The 17,676-nt window shown below is 46.7% G+C and overlaps 1 protein-coding gene across 9 annotated transcripts in view; it reads left to right on the top strand.

Moving 5' to 3' along the window:
* The window catches only part of rapgef1b (Rap guanine nucleotide exchange factor (GEF) 1b), a 38,961-nt gene that overhangs the window by 12,367 nt on the left and 8,918 nt on the right, over positions 1–17,676 (top strand). For 3 of the 9 annotated variants that reach the window (XM_088435544.1, XM_088435542.1, XM_088435540.1), the window contains exons 2-11: positions 6,650–6,795; positions 7,344–7,522; positions 8,645–8,801; positions 8,866–8,954; positions 9,242–9,394; positions 10,001–10,051; positions 10,725–10,839; positions 11,238–11,424; positions 11,503–12,015; positions 12,683–12,885. In XM_088435544.1, coding sequence (XP_088291670.1) covers positions 6,650–6,795; positions 7,344–7,522; positions 8,645–8,801; positions 8,866–8,954; positions 9,242–9,394; positions 10,001–10,051; positions 10,725–10,839; positions 11,238–11,424; positions 11,503–12,015; positions 12,683–12,885 — 1,793 coding nt within the window. Of the gene's footprint in view, positions 1–6,649; positions 6,796–7,343; positions 7,523–8,644; positions 8,802–8,865; positions 8,955–9,241; positions 9,395–10,000; positions 10,052–10,724; positions 10,840–11,237; positions 11,425–11,502; positions 12,016–12,682; positions 12,886–15,480; positions 15,643–17,676 lie in introns of all 9 variants that reach the window. The other 6 variants (XM_088435541.1, XM_088435536.1, XM_088435537.1 and 3 more) reach the window with 5 other exon arrangements.

The raw sequence follows: 17,676 nt of genomic DNA, 5'->3' as shown, positions 1-17,676 counted from the left end.
AAAAGACTGCTACTAAACGAGTTAACTATATAATTGTTATTGTCATAAACCGAGGATGCCGTGTACTCGAGTAGTTTGTCTGGGATAGTCTCAGAGTTATATTTTCTGAATGCCTTGACATGACCCCACGAGAAATAAACGGGCACACGCGCAAGTGATGAAGTCCCTCTTGTTACTTATTTCGCTAGCAACCCAGGCTAAACTCAGCTCCTCCCCGGCATCAAGCTCGTCTCACAGACTCGGTCGATATGTATTACTTCAACAAATTTCCTTGACACCGGTGAACCGCTAGACACGGTCGGCCCATCTGGGAACGGCCTTGAAAACGGCGTACGGCAAGTCGATGGCGCAGCTGCCGGAAGGTCCGCTAGGTGATGACGCCAAGGCTGCTGATTGGAGCCCCGGCGGATTTGCAGCGGCGCCGTTGGGCGCGCCCCTCGGCGTTTGTGCGTAGCAGCTGTGTAGAACAGGACGCAGAAGACACACTGAGATACACTCCAAGATACACTGGAAGGGCATCAGATGCTGGACACGTGTTTCTGTTACGCCCGCTCGGCCATAACGACACTTTGTAAACAGCAACACAACGGAAATGGCTTATGTCATTTCGCATGTGTTTGCGTGCAATCTCATGCCTGTTTATTGTGAGATCGGCCTCTGGTCGTATCTGCTGTCAGGTTCTAGAACAGTAATCCCTAACCACCGGGTTGTGGGCCAAATATCTTAGGAGCGCTTCTTTGGCAAAGAAATAAAAACTCCACAAGACACAAGAGCTTCCAAAAAATGAAGCTGCACAATACTCGTGTTCTAGTTCTCAAGATCCATCTTGGTCTGAAGGTCTCGTATCAGAATCAAAGCCATTTTTATCCTTTTGGGGGGAACTTTTCTTCAAAAATTGCAATCTGGATCTTTTCTCTCTCAACCTTTAAAAGTCTTTGTCCCGTCTTGGTCTCGACCGCAAAAATCTTGATCTTGTCTCTGTTTCGACTCTAAAACTCTTGGTCTCTTGTCTCAATATGAACCTCTGAAAGTCTCGGTCTCTGCCCCTTACAGGACTTGGTCTTGTCACCACCTCGACCTAAAAAATTCTTAGTCTTGTCTCGGTCTTCCTCTGTTCTTGCTCTTGTCTAGATTTAGACATCTAAAAGTCTTGGACTCTTCTCGTTTGTGCCTTCCTATAGACTTCCTCCTGTCTCGGTCTCTACCTCTCAAAATATCGGTCTTGTCTCGGTCTCGACCTCCAAAACGTTCGGCGTCGTCTCCATCTTGACCTCCAAAAGTCTTGACCTTGTCTCCGCCTCCTTCGTTATCCTGTCTCAATACTGTCTACTCTGGATAATGTCTCCGGTTGTGTGGTCTTGATAAGACCAACTCCTGCTTGGTGTCAAGCGTGTTGAGAGGACTCCCTCTATACACGACTTAACATAAAACCCGTCGGAAAGTGGCGGCAACTGTTGCTCAATGCGTATTTCGTGTTGGCTTTTCTAACAACGTTGTCATATCAGTTGTTTCTATTTATTTATTTATGTATTTTTCCGGGGGTGCTATGGATTGTTTTTATGGATCGCCCGGCGCTCTGGCTTCCATGCGACAGTGCATCCATCCCATTGATATTTGCTCCCGGCCACCGCCGCGTAGCCGCTTTGCTAGTCACCGACTACTGACAGGCCCCGATGTAAAATGTCCAGCAAGTATTTTTCGTTTTCTTCCTTCCCTTGTGCGTCCCGTCGACTTTTTCGTCAAAAGTCAACCATTAACCCGGGCGGCATTCCGTCCCGGGGCTTGCTCGCCCGCCCGGCCGTCCCTCAAGTGGCGCCGCGGTGGCCCTTTCAAGATAAAGCCGGGACATAATTGAGGCAGGAAGTTCACCGCCGCTATTACAATGCAGCCAATAAATAATTCACTTTGCACTCAAGTGTTTTCTGTTGAATTCTCCCCCGCCGTTTACGTTTCCCCCGCTCCACTTGCGCTCATCTTCTCACGAGCCTCTTTGCATTCCGGTCTTGCTCCAAATCCCGTCCTGGCGCAGCGTCCCTGCGATTAGTCGTGACACGAAGCAGGCCTCCCGCCCGACGTCCGCAACTTTTATGGGCAAATATCGAACGGTTCAAGGCTGGCTCCTCGTTAAGTTTACGCCAGATGAAGCGGCTTATTCCGTAGTAACAGACGGCGCGTGTTTGTAAGCGCGCGTCTTTCTCCAATTGGACCACAACCAGCATTGGGGTCAATAGTGTAGGAGACGCTTGCATTTTTTGCGGATGCTTTTGTCAGTACTTGGAAAAAAATGAGTGTAAAATTGAGAAGCTCATTCGTACAAGGGCTTCTATAATTTTTTCGATTTACATCGGGCACAATTTAACGTTTTGAGCTTTTACTGCAGCATGTCCAGGTGACCAAAATCTGATCTAGGTCCTGTACAGTGTAATGTTATTTTTTTTTTTTTTCTTCTTTAGTTTGATGTGCCTCATACTGGCAAGCCTAAGCAGCCTCCATTATTTTATAAAATCTTGTCATCTTTTAGGGCTTGAACTTATTTACCATGTTTTTCAGACTAAAAAAAATGTCAATGGATGAACTGCATCGGACTTTTAAGCCGCAGGTTGTGAAATCAGATATTTATGCAGAAAGCTGGTATAAAGAATATTTTTAATTGAAAACTTTTATTTTTTTATTTCCTGTTTTTACCTGCATCCTATCTTCAACTGACTGAACAAGCCTGCTTGTTTAGCACCAACATATTTAAAAAAAATGGATGGTATGGATATTTTCAACATAACATTAAAATACTGCAGAGTAAAATAGTAGTTCAAACTTTCATAGTGTCTTCTTCGCTCTCCCTCTGTGTGAAATTTTGTTTATTTGATTGAATATAGGTATAAACACTTGCTCATAATTCACCTATACAATTATATGTATATATACAGTACTTATAAATCTATTTATCACATTTACTGGGACTACAATTAGGATGTCATCCATCTAACAGAATAACAGCAACGTTCTTACTAAAAACCATGAAAATTGAGACAAGATCATCTTTATTTTGTTCATATAACAAAAAAAAAATCTATATTTTCTTTATGCTTATGACCAATGGACAATTTTGCTTCATGCGTCGATTAGCGCCATCTCCCCGAAGACGTCTTCTTCTTCTTCTTGTGACCAATAATAGAAGAGAGCAATCTTGCGGCGCTCAATGACGCATTTTGGGTCACTTGCATTATTTAACAGGAGGAAAAGTAATAAAAGCGGCGGGTCAGCCGACCGACCGAGCTGTCAGTACGGAGGCGGGCGGCTTCCTTTGGAGTTGATCAAACTACAACTTGGTGACTGGATTTGCAAATGCTTCCGCGTGCTATTCACAGAAAGTGTAATTGCAGAAGTGAAAAGTGGCCATAGTGAGAATCAGGAACCCGCTTCAGTTCTTCATAAGTACTGACGTGCGTGGAAATCTGCTTTATTCCGCTTGTTTTCCTATTAATTCCCTTTTGTGCAAAAAGAGCGTGTTTTCGCACTTCCTGTGTTCCGTAAAGTGGTCAAAAGAAATCCAAATATCACCGATGACGACAAAGATTTGAGCAGGGCCGTGAACCCCAGACAGCTCAGCGCAATATAAATAAAATTCAGGAGTGAAACAAAACATGTTTTGACACTGCGGTTTCTTCCTCTCTCCGCGTGGCGCTTTAAATTCAGCGTGGGACAAATTATAGCCGATGACCTCATCGCCTCGTTGCAGCAGCGGCCAGCCAGGAAGTGGATGCTAAAAGGCGCTAACATGAGAGCAAGCGCTAGCATTTCACACACCTCTTTATATATTATACAGTTTTTGCACTTTTTTTTAAATAACCCTTCCTCAGAAATCAAAACTTTTTGTTTTTTTGCGTACTTTTTTGCATTAGTCTATACAAAAGTACTCAATATTTGATCCAATCATCTGCTCCTTTGATCCAATCATTCATCTCATGATATTTAGCATAAAAAGTTGTTCAAAACTTTATTTTGAACATTGTTGGCGAGGCGACACGCTGTTTTCCCCGAAATATCATGCTGTTAACTTAAAATAAGTTTAGAATTGGCTAGTATTTTGCAAGTACGTATTTCACTGCAGAAAACTTGCTTGTTTTCGTGTACATTTTTATGATCAAACTATGTTTGAAAAATCATGTGGTCTTTCTCCCGTACATCTGCACTTGATGATAGCATAGATTGCCTCCGCACTCAAGAGGAAAAAGGGGGGCGGTCTCCCGGTGCGGTGACCCGATTGCTACTTTGCGAGGTGATGCGTGCAGCCGCCAGCGCCAACTTTCTCAAGAAAGGTGGAAATACCCGAGATGTGCGACGGGCCGCCGTATTGATCGCGATGGTGACTCAGCCGGGCTGATGTCAGTCGCCGCGCGCAGTCACGGTCGGCCTGCTTTCCAGCTGCCGAAGCGAGTCCCTCGGGGCCTCCTTAAACTTTGACTGAACAAAAGGGTCCTGTGTGAAGGGATCTTGGCAAAGGATCGAAATGCCGCAAATGTCAGAAGGTTTCCACCGATCACTACTTTTCACAAGCTGGCTTTAACGACACCTTTTATTAGAAATTGAGTTTAAATTCGTTCGCTCTTTTCGAAGCACGTTTGTTGCCAAGTGTTTCATGAAGCGAAAATAGAAAAGTTGAGAGCTCTAGAACAAAGCGAAACCGTCATTGTGATGAGTAATCGTTTGGATTGGGTCCTCCTGCGGTTTGAATCGCTCGCTCTCGCGTCTTCAGGTATTTCCGGAGCTGTGCCATCGCAGAAAGCTGGTGAATAGGGTTTTCGTAGCTGTGCGTTAGCGCCCTCTCTTGGGGAATCTTTGAAGCGCAGGTTGGTGCCTGTGTCAAAAAATTTTGGATTTCAAAAAATGTTGTTCTTCATTGAGTATTCTGCACAGTGCATGGGGAATTTTGTATGCTGTGTATCACGCTTCCTAGCTATGCTAACAACACTTCCGGTAGCCCTGGCAGTGGATACCCTAACTCCACCGGCGAACCATTTACTGTAACGTAGGTATGGGCAAGTCCCCATATAATATTTTTTCAACCGAAATTTCAAAGACAAACGTGGCGAGACGCTCTCTCAAGTCTAATATCAGAGATTTTTACAATCGAATATGTAGGAAAACCCCCGAACCTTTATCAGTGGGGTGTTTTGATAACCGCGCGTCAAAAATGCTAATGATGGAAGCCAACGACCGATCAGAGTCAAGTCGGCGCGATGACACTCAGCTAATCGCCCGATCAAAATTTTCCCCTTCCAGATGGTATCTGCAGCGCCTGGTGGAAACGTGGCTTTCGGATTTCATTTGCAATCAAAAGCATCTGGTGCACGGCAGGCGCTGCCAAGTCGCGGAGGCAAGCACGCCCCGCAGCTTTGTGCAGACTTGAAATCTTCTCACGCTACGGGTCAGGCTAGTGCTACTCTCTTTAAACATGAGCGAGTGAGCGAGCGTCCCCTGCGCCCGTGGTGTATTGATCCAGACGGATGAGCAAGTTGTTGTTTTGCTCTGACTCGGATGTTCTCAAGCCCGCCTAGCAAGGGGCGCTAAGCGACGCCGCGCTGTTGTATAAACGGTGGCGTTCAGGGAAGATGTGTTTTGTTGTACTTTCTTTGTAGGAATTTTGTCATTCATGATAATATGCTCAAAATGAGTTTGTTTGTTGATCCAATAACTTGGGACTAATCTAGCTAATGTTAGTTCTTATCTTCAGCATTCTTTGTAGTGCTGCCTTCTAGCTTGTTAGCATTTTCGTTTGTGTCAGGTATTTCCCTTTGGTGAATGTTGGCAGATGCAAAGGTTTTGCGTTGCTTAAGTACTCATTTGCATCTAATTAACATTTTGTATTGACATTATTAGCATTTGTATTTTTTATGGTACATTTTGTAAACCTCATATCTTGCCGATACCATATTCCAACACGACTAGCACTTTTGATCCATGAAATTTCCTGAAAAAGACAACAAAAGTATAACAGCGCATTATAGATAGTCCTTTTGTTCTTGATCTCGCAATTTTCCTGAAAAAATCCGAGAAATGAATTCCAATTTTCTGTTCTTCTAATTTCAAGTTCTTGATTGTCAAATGGCCACAAATCGGCCGCCGTGGCAAGTACCGATACCTTGAAAAAAGGCTGGTATCGATTAAGATAACCGGTATCGGTTCTCGGCCGTCCCGCGGTCATACTCCATCCGCCTTGGCAATGCTAAAATCAAGTAATTAGTAACGATTGTAAGCACGGCTATCCGGCACTCAATTTCTTGAGTTAGCGCATTCTGATTTTTTTTTTTTAAATGACAAACGATTGGATTTATTGCCCCGCTTTGAGCTCCTCGGTATGGTTTCTGGCTGAGCCACTGGCACGAGGTAGCCCTTCAAGTTTATGTGCGACAAAGCATACTGTTTTTCATCTTCATGTAACACTTGAAGACCGCACGAAACGGCGGGACGTATCCGCCGGGATAATATTGCCGCGCCATAAACGCGGGTGCTTTGCGTTCCTGAAAACGGCGCGGGTGTCGGGCCTTTCATTTTGCCGTGATTTAAAGACGACGCCATCTGGTTTCTTCCTCACTCCGGCAGCATGACTGACCGCAATATTTTTCTCCCCGCTTTCACCCTCCGTCCGTAGACTCGCAGCGGTCCCATCTGTCCTCATTTACCATGAAGCTGATGGACAAGTTCCATTCTCCCAAGATCAAGAGGACGCCATCCAAGAAAGGCAAGCAACTTGCGCCCGAGCCCGTCGCCAAGAGCGCCGAAAAGCCCGTTAACAAGGTAAGGCTGCTATTTGGTCTGCTCCGTCTGCTTTTTGCCGACTTTTTCCTGCCACTTGTTTTGTCCGCGCGTTTTCTATTGTGCGCTGTTGCTTTATTGGTTCCCGCAGCTTCCCGCGCCCAGGTGTCTAACGCACTTAGCAGAGCAACGGGGCCCCTTTTGTTTCTTAAAATGGACTTATCCGCTCATTCTTTCGCCTTTTTCTATTGTATTTGACCACGGGTGTCAAACTCCAGTCCGCGAGGGCCGGTATCCTGCACGTTTTCCAGGTGTCTCTTCCCGACGCAACCCGATTCGAAAGATTAGTTCATCAGCGAGCTAAGCGGGAGCTCGAAAATCATCCTAATCATTTGAATGGGGCGTGTCTGGGAGAGAAAGATCACAAACATGCAGGACACGTTCTAAGTCGGAATTCTGAAATGCAGAAATCTGGCTAAAAATTCTCTCTGTTACGCATTGTAGATTCTGTCCCGAAAATAGCGAGGCCTACAAAACGTGCGCCATATTGGGCGAGAAAGGCATAAAAGATTTTGCCTGTGGCGTTGCAGAAGGTGAGTCGCCTGGAGGAGCACGAGAAAGACGTGGTGAGCGCCCTCCGCTACTTCAAGACCATCGTGGACAAGATGGTGGTGGAGAAGAAGGTGCTGGAGATGCTCCCCGGCTCGGCCAGCAAGGTGCTGGAGGCCATCCTGCCTCTGGTTCAGGGGGAGGCCCGCATACAGCACAGGTGAGACAAGAATGCACAGCAGACACGTCGGGACTGGTCGGATGTCGACAGACGCTGTTGATTCCAAGCTCCGTAGATTTGGTGCAAAAGTGCATTTTAGTTTGGATTTCGATAAAGGTGAAGCTAAAATGCACCGTAATCATCTTTTTTTTCTTTCTTTCTTTTTTTGTAATGTTAACCTGGTTGTAACTTTACAATGTAGAGGAGTAGCACATCTCCGATTTAGTCTTTTTCAGACAGATCGAATCGTCAATGACTTTGTGATGAGCTCACGCTGCACCAACAAGCCAAAACCGCTTCATATATTCAAGATTTATCTGCGTGACTCATATATGGCTGTCTCGAGCCCGGTCTGATGCATATCTATAAATTTGTGGATTTTTTTTTTCTTTCAAGCCCAATATGAGGCCAACTCGTGTCATGACACCAAAGCGGCGTGTCGTGGCAGGTCTTTGCCACACCTCGCTGTTGTTTTCTCAAAAAGCTGCAGACATTACCTGCAAAACAACAACTGCAGAGAGCCCTCGTTCAATCGCAGGAATTACCATCCACAATCTAGGGCATTGCACCTCAACCCTTTTTTTTTTTTAATATGTTTTCAGACCTCCTTACCAGTGCAAAGCACTTTCGGGATGAAAAAAAAAGGATGCAATTTATATTCGATTTATTTACTTTTGCAACTAATTGGTATCTCTGGAACATATGGATTTTTTTTTTTTTTTTTTGCCAATTTGAAAGTGTACATAAGTTAAAACAATTGGCAAATATCAGACATGTGGCCGATAATTTTCGGCCAATGTTTGAAGGGCCGTAAAAAATGGTCGGTCTCTTATCTCTAAGCATATTTTGCTCAGCGACTAATTCCAGATGAGGGGTCGTTTTATTTATGGCTCCTTACTCAGTAAAGTGTGTCGCGTTTCGTATAAAACCTAACAAAGGCGTACCGCGTTTTGCAAAGACGTCATCGCAATACAATTTAAACGCAGATTGCTTCATGTTCTAATTCATTTGCTGTTGCTCTGAAAAGCACCTAGCCTTTGTCATTTCATCTAATCAATGTGCAGTTAGCTAAGTGTCCAGTGGAGCCTGCTTAAAAAAGAAAAATCTTTCCGCTGTCCACAGTTCGGCGTTGTCTTCCTGCCACAACCGCGTGTACCAAAGCCTGGCCAACCTCATCCGATGGGCGGACCAGGTGATGCTGGACGGCATCGACCTGGACGACAAGGACAACGTGACGTCGGTCACCAACGTCATCAAAGCGGTTCTGGACGGCGTCAAGGTGAGACGTCTGGGACGCGTGCAAGAAAGCGCGCCGCTCAAAACGGATGGCGTTGCGCCAACAGGAGCTGGTCAAGCTCACCATTGAGAAGCAGGAGCAGCCGTCGCCCACCAGCCCCAACAAACCGGCGCCGCCCGTACCCGCGGCGGAAAGGTGAGCCTCCAAAAGTTTGTCGGCGAGCTAGATGGCTCGTGGCCATTGCCCGTTGCAGCTAACGGCAGCTCGTGTTAGCTGATGTTGTTCCGGCATTATTTTTCATCAAAGAAGCGAGCAGACTGAACCAACGTCCGAGTCCATCTTTTGTTCGCTCAAAGGAATATGACTAAAACGGACACTTGGCTGCTATACTGTAGATGGCAAAGATCCATATTTAGCTTACTGTATGTAAATCAAAAATTGATCCCGCTTATGTTGAATTTATTCCCCCTCCGTCGGTGCAGCGTTACTTCGGAGGCGCCCTCGATAGAGCGGGAGTCAGAGCTGGCCAAGGCGGCCCCGGCGGCGGCTCCCGCCGAGGGTCCCTCGGACACACAAGACGAGGAGGTAGCCCCGCCCAAACCCCCGCTTCCCGAAGCCAAGATGGCAGAGCTCAGGTATACTTTTTTTTTCGACTGTGCCTACCTTCCATCTAAGAGTCAAACGAAGCGTTCAGAACGCTCTTTGGTTTTCTTGAATCGTTTCACACAACTTCAATTTGCGTTTCCCTACCTGGACTGAGCCAAAGCACGTACAACGGCGCGGCGGCAGCGGCCAGCGGCACTCAAGTGCCCGCTGTAGGTTGGCGAGGGCCGGCTGAAGACTTTTCAATTGCATATTCATAGACTCAAATGACACGGTTCCCATTCCTACTGATCACTTTTGAACAGGTTACTCCAATGTGTTGTTTTAGCAATCAAAAAATGACAGCTGTCCTTTGAACACTTAGTGTAACTAAGAAAATGTGGAATGAGGATCCCGCTCTACGGATCCGACGTTAGTGGCTAGTCGCGCCAGGAGCAATCCAAAGTTTAATGGAAGCTTTTTATATATTGTAATGGGTAAATGAACATCCACGGTCCGTCTGGGTGAAATTGGGCGGTTGGGACTCGGGGAAGATTGAAGTGTGTGAAGGCGAGTGTGTTGTCACTCACGTTGTTTTTGCTGTCCTGCTGTCTCAACCTGTTTGGTCCTCTGTCTCCCCTTTCGGGTTCTGGGCACAGAGCACAGTTGAGTTGTGACGCTGGCCAAAGGAAACCCACTCACAAGGAGAAGTATGTTAGCCCAATGGAACACGTGTGACCATGATAACATCTTAGCCTGTGACCCTTGACCCCACCCCACCACACCCAAGTCCTCATCAAGCTTCTGGATTGGATGGACCTGCATGGTTTCATCCCTCCAACATTTGCGTTTTTTTTTTTTTCTCCTCTGTGTGTTGGGCGGTCCTCCAAACGGAACCAATGCATGAGTGTGTGCGGCTGCCGTGCGGTCTCATCGGCCTCCATCGCACCTCGCATTCTGCCCCTTGCCCCCATATCCGGCTAACTCATGCAAGAACGTCGCTGTGACCGACAATACCTGCGAGTCGCTGGCTCGCAGAGTCCCCTCGCGTGGCCGCGTCGCGCGGCGGAATCTCACTTTTCAAACTTCATCTGTTTCACGTTTGTTAGCCAAACAAATTTGAGAACCGAAGCGGTGTTTCCTATTGAAATGGATGGGAATGCGTTTGATCCGTTCCAGCCACCGAATTGACTTGCCAAACTTGTTTTTACCATCGGCTTATATGCGCATCAGCACAACGATGTCATCGACAAATTTTCATACTTACCCTCAACAGATGAACGTCGAAGCAGAGGTTCTACCGTATTGGATTTGTGTGTGATTTTATTGGCTACGCTTTGGTGTTTGCTCACGATCCCCCTTTGTGAATTTTGCGGACAACAGCCCACCTCCGGCCCTCCCGCCCAAGAAACGGCAGTCGGCCCCGTCGCCGACGCGGGTGGCGGTGGTGGCCCCCATGAGCCGGGGCTCCAGCTTGCCCTGCAGCGTCCACAGACAGGTCCGTTTCAGACACGTCCCTCCGGAAGAAGTCCAAAAAAAAAAAAGACCAGGTCTTATCCCCTGCAGCTTTGGACTCATTTCTGTACTGGTTTGTTTCTCTTATAATGTACAGGAATGTGCCTTATAAGTCTGTTAACTGGGGCTGACAAATGGGCAATTTTGGGGTAAATGTAATGAAAACATGAAGAAAAACACTGTACATGTTGACAATTTTGAAGCTGCATTGATTTGAATACGCTGACAAACGGCGAATTTTGGCATGGATGTAATAGAATTGCAAATTGTAATGTTAGATTGGGGAGTTTTCTGTGTCTATTGTGGTCTGATTTTTTTGGGGGGGGAGAAAATATGACTTCAGTTTGTCTGTAACGCAAGCATCCCTCCCGTCACTTCCAGCAGCACGACTTGGAGCAGGAGTTTCTCCAGCGGCGCTTCTCGGGGGGCAGCCAGTCGTACGGGGGGGACTCCCCTCGCCTGTCTCCCTGCAGCAGCATGGGCAAACTCAGCAAGTCGGACGAGCAGCTCTCGTCCATGGAGCAGGACAGCGGTCAGTGTTCTCGCAACACCAGCTGCGAGACGCTCGGTAAGCTCGGCCACTTTTTTTTTTCCCCGCCTCCGGCACGTACGCTACAGGAGGCCTCGTTTTCCGCTCCTTTTTCAGACAACACGGAAAACTACGACCCCGACTACGACTTCCTCCATCAGGACTTGTCGGCGGGGGACGGCCTGCCCCCCGCCCCCGCCCCGCCGGGCGGCTGCCTCAGCCCGCTGCCCGAGTCGCACAGCGAGTCGTCCTCGCCGGTGCCCGGCCAGCACCCGCCTCACCCCCGCTTCAGCGCGCCCCCGCCCCAGCGGGCGCCCGAGTACTGGACGCCGCAGCCGGGCCAGGGCAACCCCCTGTGCCGCATCAGCGCCCCGCCGGCGCTGCCCCAGAAGAAGCGGCGCAGCACGCAGACGCCGCCCTTCCCCGACGGCGGCTGCAAGCTCTACGAGCGCTACCCGTCCCAGTACGACAACCTGTCGGAGGAGGAGCCTCCGCCCTTCCCGCTCTTCACGCCCATCTCGCCCATGCCCCAGACCAACGGCGGCGTCTTCGTGGCGCAGTACCTTTGCGGCGACGGCGCCGACCTGCCCGTCAGCCCGCCGCCGCTGCCGGAGAAGAAAAGCCGACACAGTGAGTCAAAATATTTTTGAAAGTCGGGAGGTGTCTCGTTTTTCGTTTATTTTGAATTGTTGATTGATGAAGAAAGGAATATATAAGGTGATAGCCGGTGTGTCGCAGAGGCGTGGCTGATGTCAAGGAACTCTTGGACAGGAAGCCAATTTCAGGATGCGCTACAATGGCTCCGGCTGCCGGGGCAAGCTTTGCTCATTTCCTGACACGCCTTCCGCATCACTTCCTGCGCATGCTCCTCATTCCGTGCATTCTTCTCATTGTATGGATCCGCTTGGGCCCGATGGGGAAGCTTGTCGGGTCGGCGTGAGATAGCGTCTTACTGCCCTGGTTTTCGCTCTGGCTCATTGGATTTTTTTTTTCTTTTTTTTTTGAGGGGGGGGGGAACAGGCACGGAGAGGTAATTCACCATTTAAAATTATGAAAATGTATTGGGAAAAGGTTAGCTGGTGATATTAAATGTTTTTGAACAAAAATAGGAGTTGTTTGAGAAACGTTGTAGCGTAATTCTCCAAAGACACGCCCCCAAATGAAGGCCAAAATCAAAATTGATTAAAAATCGGCGTTTTAGGTGGATTTGTTGAAGCGCTCCATCGTTTGGGAATTTTGCAGATTGTCAAAAGTAGGATGAGGAGTTTTGAAAATGGTCTTTTTTTTTCCCCCCCAGTCCTGCAGTACATGCAGTTTGTGGAAGACTACTCGGAGCCGCAGCCGTCTGTGTTCTACCAGATGCCGCAGAGCGAGAGCATCTACGAGCAGCGCAACAAGCGCTTCCAGGAGGTCTACGGCTTCAACGACTCCTTCAGCAGCACCGACTCGGTCCACGAGCCGCTCCTGCCGCCCGCGCTGCCGCCCAAGCAACGCCAGCTGGTAAGCTTTTTTTCTACGCTGCAACGTGTTTAGTGTGTGGGGCGTATCCTTCGTTTACCGATGGGGTCACGGTCCGGAAAATGCAAATCGCTCAAAAGCGGCTGTTGATTTTCCTCTATTATACTCGATTTTACGTTTTTTTTTTTTTTTCATTATGCAGCCTTAACTTGTAGTTTCCATTAAGAGTTCAATGATTTTGCTTTTTTTTGTATCATGCGTTTTTCATTTACTTCGTTTTTTATTTATACGTTTGTTTTTTCTTGTTTTTATTTTTGTGCCGTCTTTGATTATTTTATTATCCGCTTTTGATTTGTTTCCTGTTCATTGCATCTTTTTCATTTGTTTTTCTTTTGTCCTTTGTTTTCATCTTATTTGCGTTTAGCGTGTTGTTTTTTGTTTGTTTTCGGGTTTTTTTTTTTTTTTCCCTGTATTTTTTGGGTAGTTTGACGGCCGTAAAAGCCCGCTTGATACACTTAACGTTGATTCCTCAGGCGGGCGCCAACATTTTGTCACATTTCTCTGTTAATACACTCTTTGTGGTGGGCAAAAAGAAATTGGTGAAATATGAACCGCGTTTTAGCGAGGGAATACTGCATTTGCTTCTCTAAAAGCTCTTAGTGGGTCGCCGCTTAGCAACGGTAGGAAAATGCCCATCCCAGGTTGGCAGCATTTGAGAAGTACGTTTCTGGTGAAAAACCTCAGCGGCTTTTCTCCGAAGCCGCTCTCCTGCCTCGTTATCTCCTCCAACGATTTGCTCCCTTATCTTCGCATCGCCGTTCCTGCGACTGAAAGCTGACATCTGCTCTCGGATGCTGTCATTTGGAGATAAGACTTTATCATGTACTCCAGTCCATCTATCTTTAGCAGCGCTAGAAAGAAAGGGGAACTTTTTTTGTCTTTTTCTTCTCACTTCCCTGATCCAGAGACTCCACACACATCATCAGCCATTTTCTATTTAAAGCTATATTTTAAGCGTCCCCGACCTTTTCATCGCCACTGACAACATTCTTACGAGGAAAGTACAACTTACAGACACTTGTGGGCCAGATTGGACTGAGAGGCAGGTCAGCGCGTGTCACCGACGGCGACCGTTCTCAAGTGAAGCCGCGCCGTCCGTCCTCACTACAAAATGTAATATCAACAGCGGCCAGAGGCGGTGCCAAAAAACAAATTGCGCCCAATAAAGCACAGATCTATAACTGTTAAAGGATGAACTAAATCACTCCCAAAACAATAGTATTTCGCATGGTACCAGTTGATCCAAAAACCGGTTCTGGGCCACGGACCTGCGGTTGGGGACCTCTGGTCTAATGCGTTTCTAAGGGTGTTCGTCAGCAACTCTTTGTTTCCAAGACGCTTCAATCTCGGGGGCCACTTCCCGCCAAGAAAATCCTTTTGAAGAAAAAATTCCTTGTAGGACTCAAATTTGATAACTTGAAAAGTTGACGCAAAAAGAAAAACGAACAATGCTAGCCAATTTAGCATAGCCTAATATCGCTAATTAAAACTTTTATTTTACGCAATCTAGGTTTTGGGCGCTCTTTTAAATGTTTTATTAATCAAACTGTAGGAAAATGGCCGCTGAGTTAGCGAAATAATCCCCACTCATTTGTACAAACTCGTTTGCAGGCACTCAGCGGTCAAGGCTCCGCCTTTTAAAGCGATACACACTCAAAAGTCACAAATACGACAGTGGAACATGGCAGAATTAGTAACGGCACCTCACACACATCTTAATGTGTTTAATAATGGAAAATCCCTTTTTCCCAATATACTCAATTCTAAAAAAAGCATAGGTTTGAGCTCATAATCTTGCCTCGTGTTTTGGACTCATCGTAATAATCCTGTTTGCCCGTGCTCCAACCTTACACGCTTTAGCGACTTTGTACAGCTTTGGCGAGAAAAAAAAAAAAAAAAAAAAAAACTGAGAAAGTAATTTCCGTTGCTGTGCGTGCGTGTCAAAATTATGGAAGGAGGGAGGGAGGAAAAAAAAAAAACAGATCGGATCATATTGGCCCTGTTCGGAAAGTGCTTTAGTTGGCCTCAATTCCGTAAGGCTCTTAAAGCCGCCGGCATTAAAGGACGGTTGAGTGGAGTGTCACCAAAAACGGGAAAATGAAAGGCCGGCGTTTTAGTCAGGTGACTGTCGAGCTTTCAAGGGAAGATGAACCTCATGACGCTCGGGCTGTGCTGTGTGCGCGCCTTCATTCAATCATTCCACAATCATTATATATGGATTCTTTATTCTTGAGGAATGATGAATGATTGGTTTGGAATCTCCATAATCACCATAGATGGATTTTTCTATCGTGGACTGCATCAAATGGAAAATAGTTCTGAAACGCTACTCGAGCTGCCGCTAATGACGATATTTTCTGCACCTGAAAGCCTCGTAACTTGCCGGATTTAGCTGGGGGGGGGGGGGGATAATGGATAAAAACAAAGCAGCTTTCTGACACCCTTTCGCTCCCCCTTACTGAATTTCTACTACTTAACTCCGGTAAATTCTCTCCGGCTTCACTCATGTAATCAACTTTTTGCTTCCTCCCCCCACTCCCCCCCGTCCCTGGACTTTGCTCCACGCGGGACCTTTAGGCCTCCCACTCCTCCTCCCCCTCTTCCTCGTCTTCTTCCTCTCTGTCCTGCCACCTCCAGCCGTCTGTGGCGGCCATGGAGGAGGCGGGCTCTGGGCTGGGCCTCAGCATGTCCGTCTCTAACTCCTACCTGATTGGCCAAGCCGCCTTGACCACGCCCACGGTGAGTGTCCATACGTGACACGGCGCGCACTTTCAGCCTCGCCCCCCACCCCTTCCCTCACCCATTGTCGCTCGTCAATCGTTGCTTCGCTGTGGCTGCCTTGTTTGATTTGCTGCATGATTTTATGGGGACATTTTTCATAATATGGGAAAAGTACATACAGTGTGTACATATACGTATATCTACGTATATACTGAATATATATGCGTACATATACGTTTCTTATACACACTGCATATACGTATATACCCACACAAATGCATACAGTGTATACACACATATACAGTATATATGCATATATTCATATATACACACGTATATGACATAGGTGACAGGAGTTGGGGTGGGAGTAGATTTCAACTCCTGCCCTCATTGGTCGATGGTCTCGCCGGGAGCCAATCGCGTGTATTGTAGGAGAGCCCGTCTCCCTCACAGAGTAGACGCGAAGGAAGAGGAGGAAAGAGCAGTGCTGCAGCGGAGCGTTGTAACGGTCTTACCTAGATTTCTCATGTAATAAATTGGAATTTCAAGTATAAACTTTGATTGTCATCGTGTTTGGTCAGCTGCAGGCTTCACTCGAATTAGACTTCCGAGTACGGCTAATATAACCGCGGCTCTCCGTGAGACTGCGGCCAAAGGGATGGGAAGGGAAGGGATAACAGTACAGTAAGTGTATAAGGTTTAATAATGTAAGATTTCAGTAAATATGTGTACTTAAGAAATATTTGTCTTAAACATGTAAAGTATAAATAGGTTCCGGTCCCCATTAAGTGCAAAAAACAAGGGATTACAGTATATACATAAAGATTATGTATATATATGTAAAGGCGACTTCGCGTTGGTGACCAGCAGCAGGCCACGCTCTGCTTCTTTGTTGACCCCGTAGCGCGGCGTCCCAGCTTCTCCCTTGGGTGGGGCGGCGGGGGCGCGTCTCTCCCGCGGAATGCCGCAGCAGATGGACCTGATGGAAAACACATTCCTCTCGCTTCTGCTCATCTTTCCACATCGCTTTTTCTTCTCCTCCTCGCTCCTCCCTCGCTTCTTTCCCCCCTTCGTGCATTTGTGCGCAATGTTTGCATTCCTCGCACCCCGGGGGCGTTTTGTTTAGATCGGGGGGAAGCGGGGACATGCCGTGGAAAGGTGCTCTGCATGTGTCAGTTCACTGGGTTATTCCTGCGTGGGTGTGTCACATGACATTGATATGGATTTTTAAGCAGGCGCATTTGTACATGAAAATATGAACAAAATTCATTCAAAATAACGTTTAGTGATTTTCAATGTTCAATGTTCTATCCATACATACACAGTGTATTTTTTTTTGGGGGGGGGGGCGCCCTTTATGTACAAAAAATGTGATAATAGCAAAAGTAACTACGCTATATATTAATGAAATTGGAATATTAAGTAGTATCGGCCGCGAGGAAATAACAAATAAGGAATAATATTTGATTAATATTAGAATGTATCTGTGTTTTTTGGAGGGATGGATATCAAAAGTACTATTGGTATCCGTGCTTGCTATCTGTGATTACTCTTGGTATCGTTCTGAACAAAGTGGTATCGAACGTCCTTATTTATATGATGGGCTTCCATTTTTTGATAGCAAGAGAGTGCGAACGAGCGAGGGGTGACATTTTTTCTACTAACAATTTTTGCCATCTAGAATGTAATCCACATAATAACCAAATCCACTGCAGAAAAGAGCAGAGCAGCATTTGCTGTCAAGTAATTCTACTTTCTTGTTTGTGTGTGCATGCATTTGTCAGCGATGCGTGTGTGTGTGCAGGTATGTGCAACGTGTTCACACAGGTCAAGCCCAGCTCACTGCGAGTAGACGCGCATCATTTCAGTTGGCAGGCACACACGCGTTTCTTCTTAAAGCTACACCATCACCTTTGGCCAAATAAGTTAAAAAAAAATTTAATTTGTGCGCGTATGTGAAACGACCAAAACGTCACCCCTAGTTATTATCGAGAGCATCCAATTCCTTTTAATACACCAGCCGGTTATTTTATCCAGCCCATAGCGGCCTCT

This window comes from Hippichthys cyanospilos, chromosome 15 (assembly GCF_059441005.1).
Source record: "Hippichthys cyanospilos isolate Australia breed blue-spotted pipefish chromosome 15, RoL_Hcya_1.0, whole genome shotgun sequence".
NCBI lineage: Eukaryota > Metazoa > Chordata > Actinopteri > Syngnathiformes > Syngnathidae > Hippichthys > Hippichthys cyanospilos.
The sequence above is the reverse complement of the archived record's forward strand: the minus strand, read 5'-3'. Positions and strand labels throughout refer to the sequence as shown.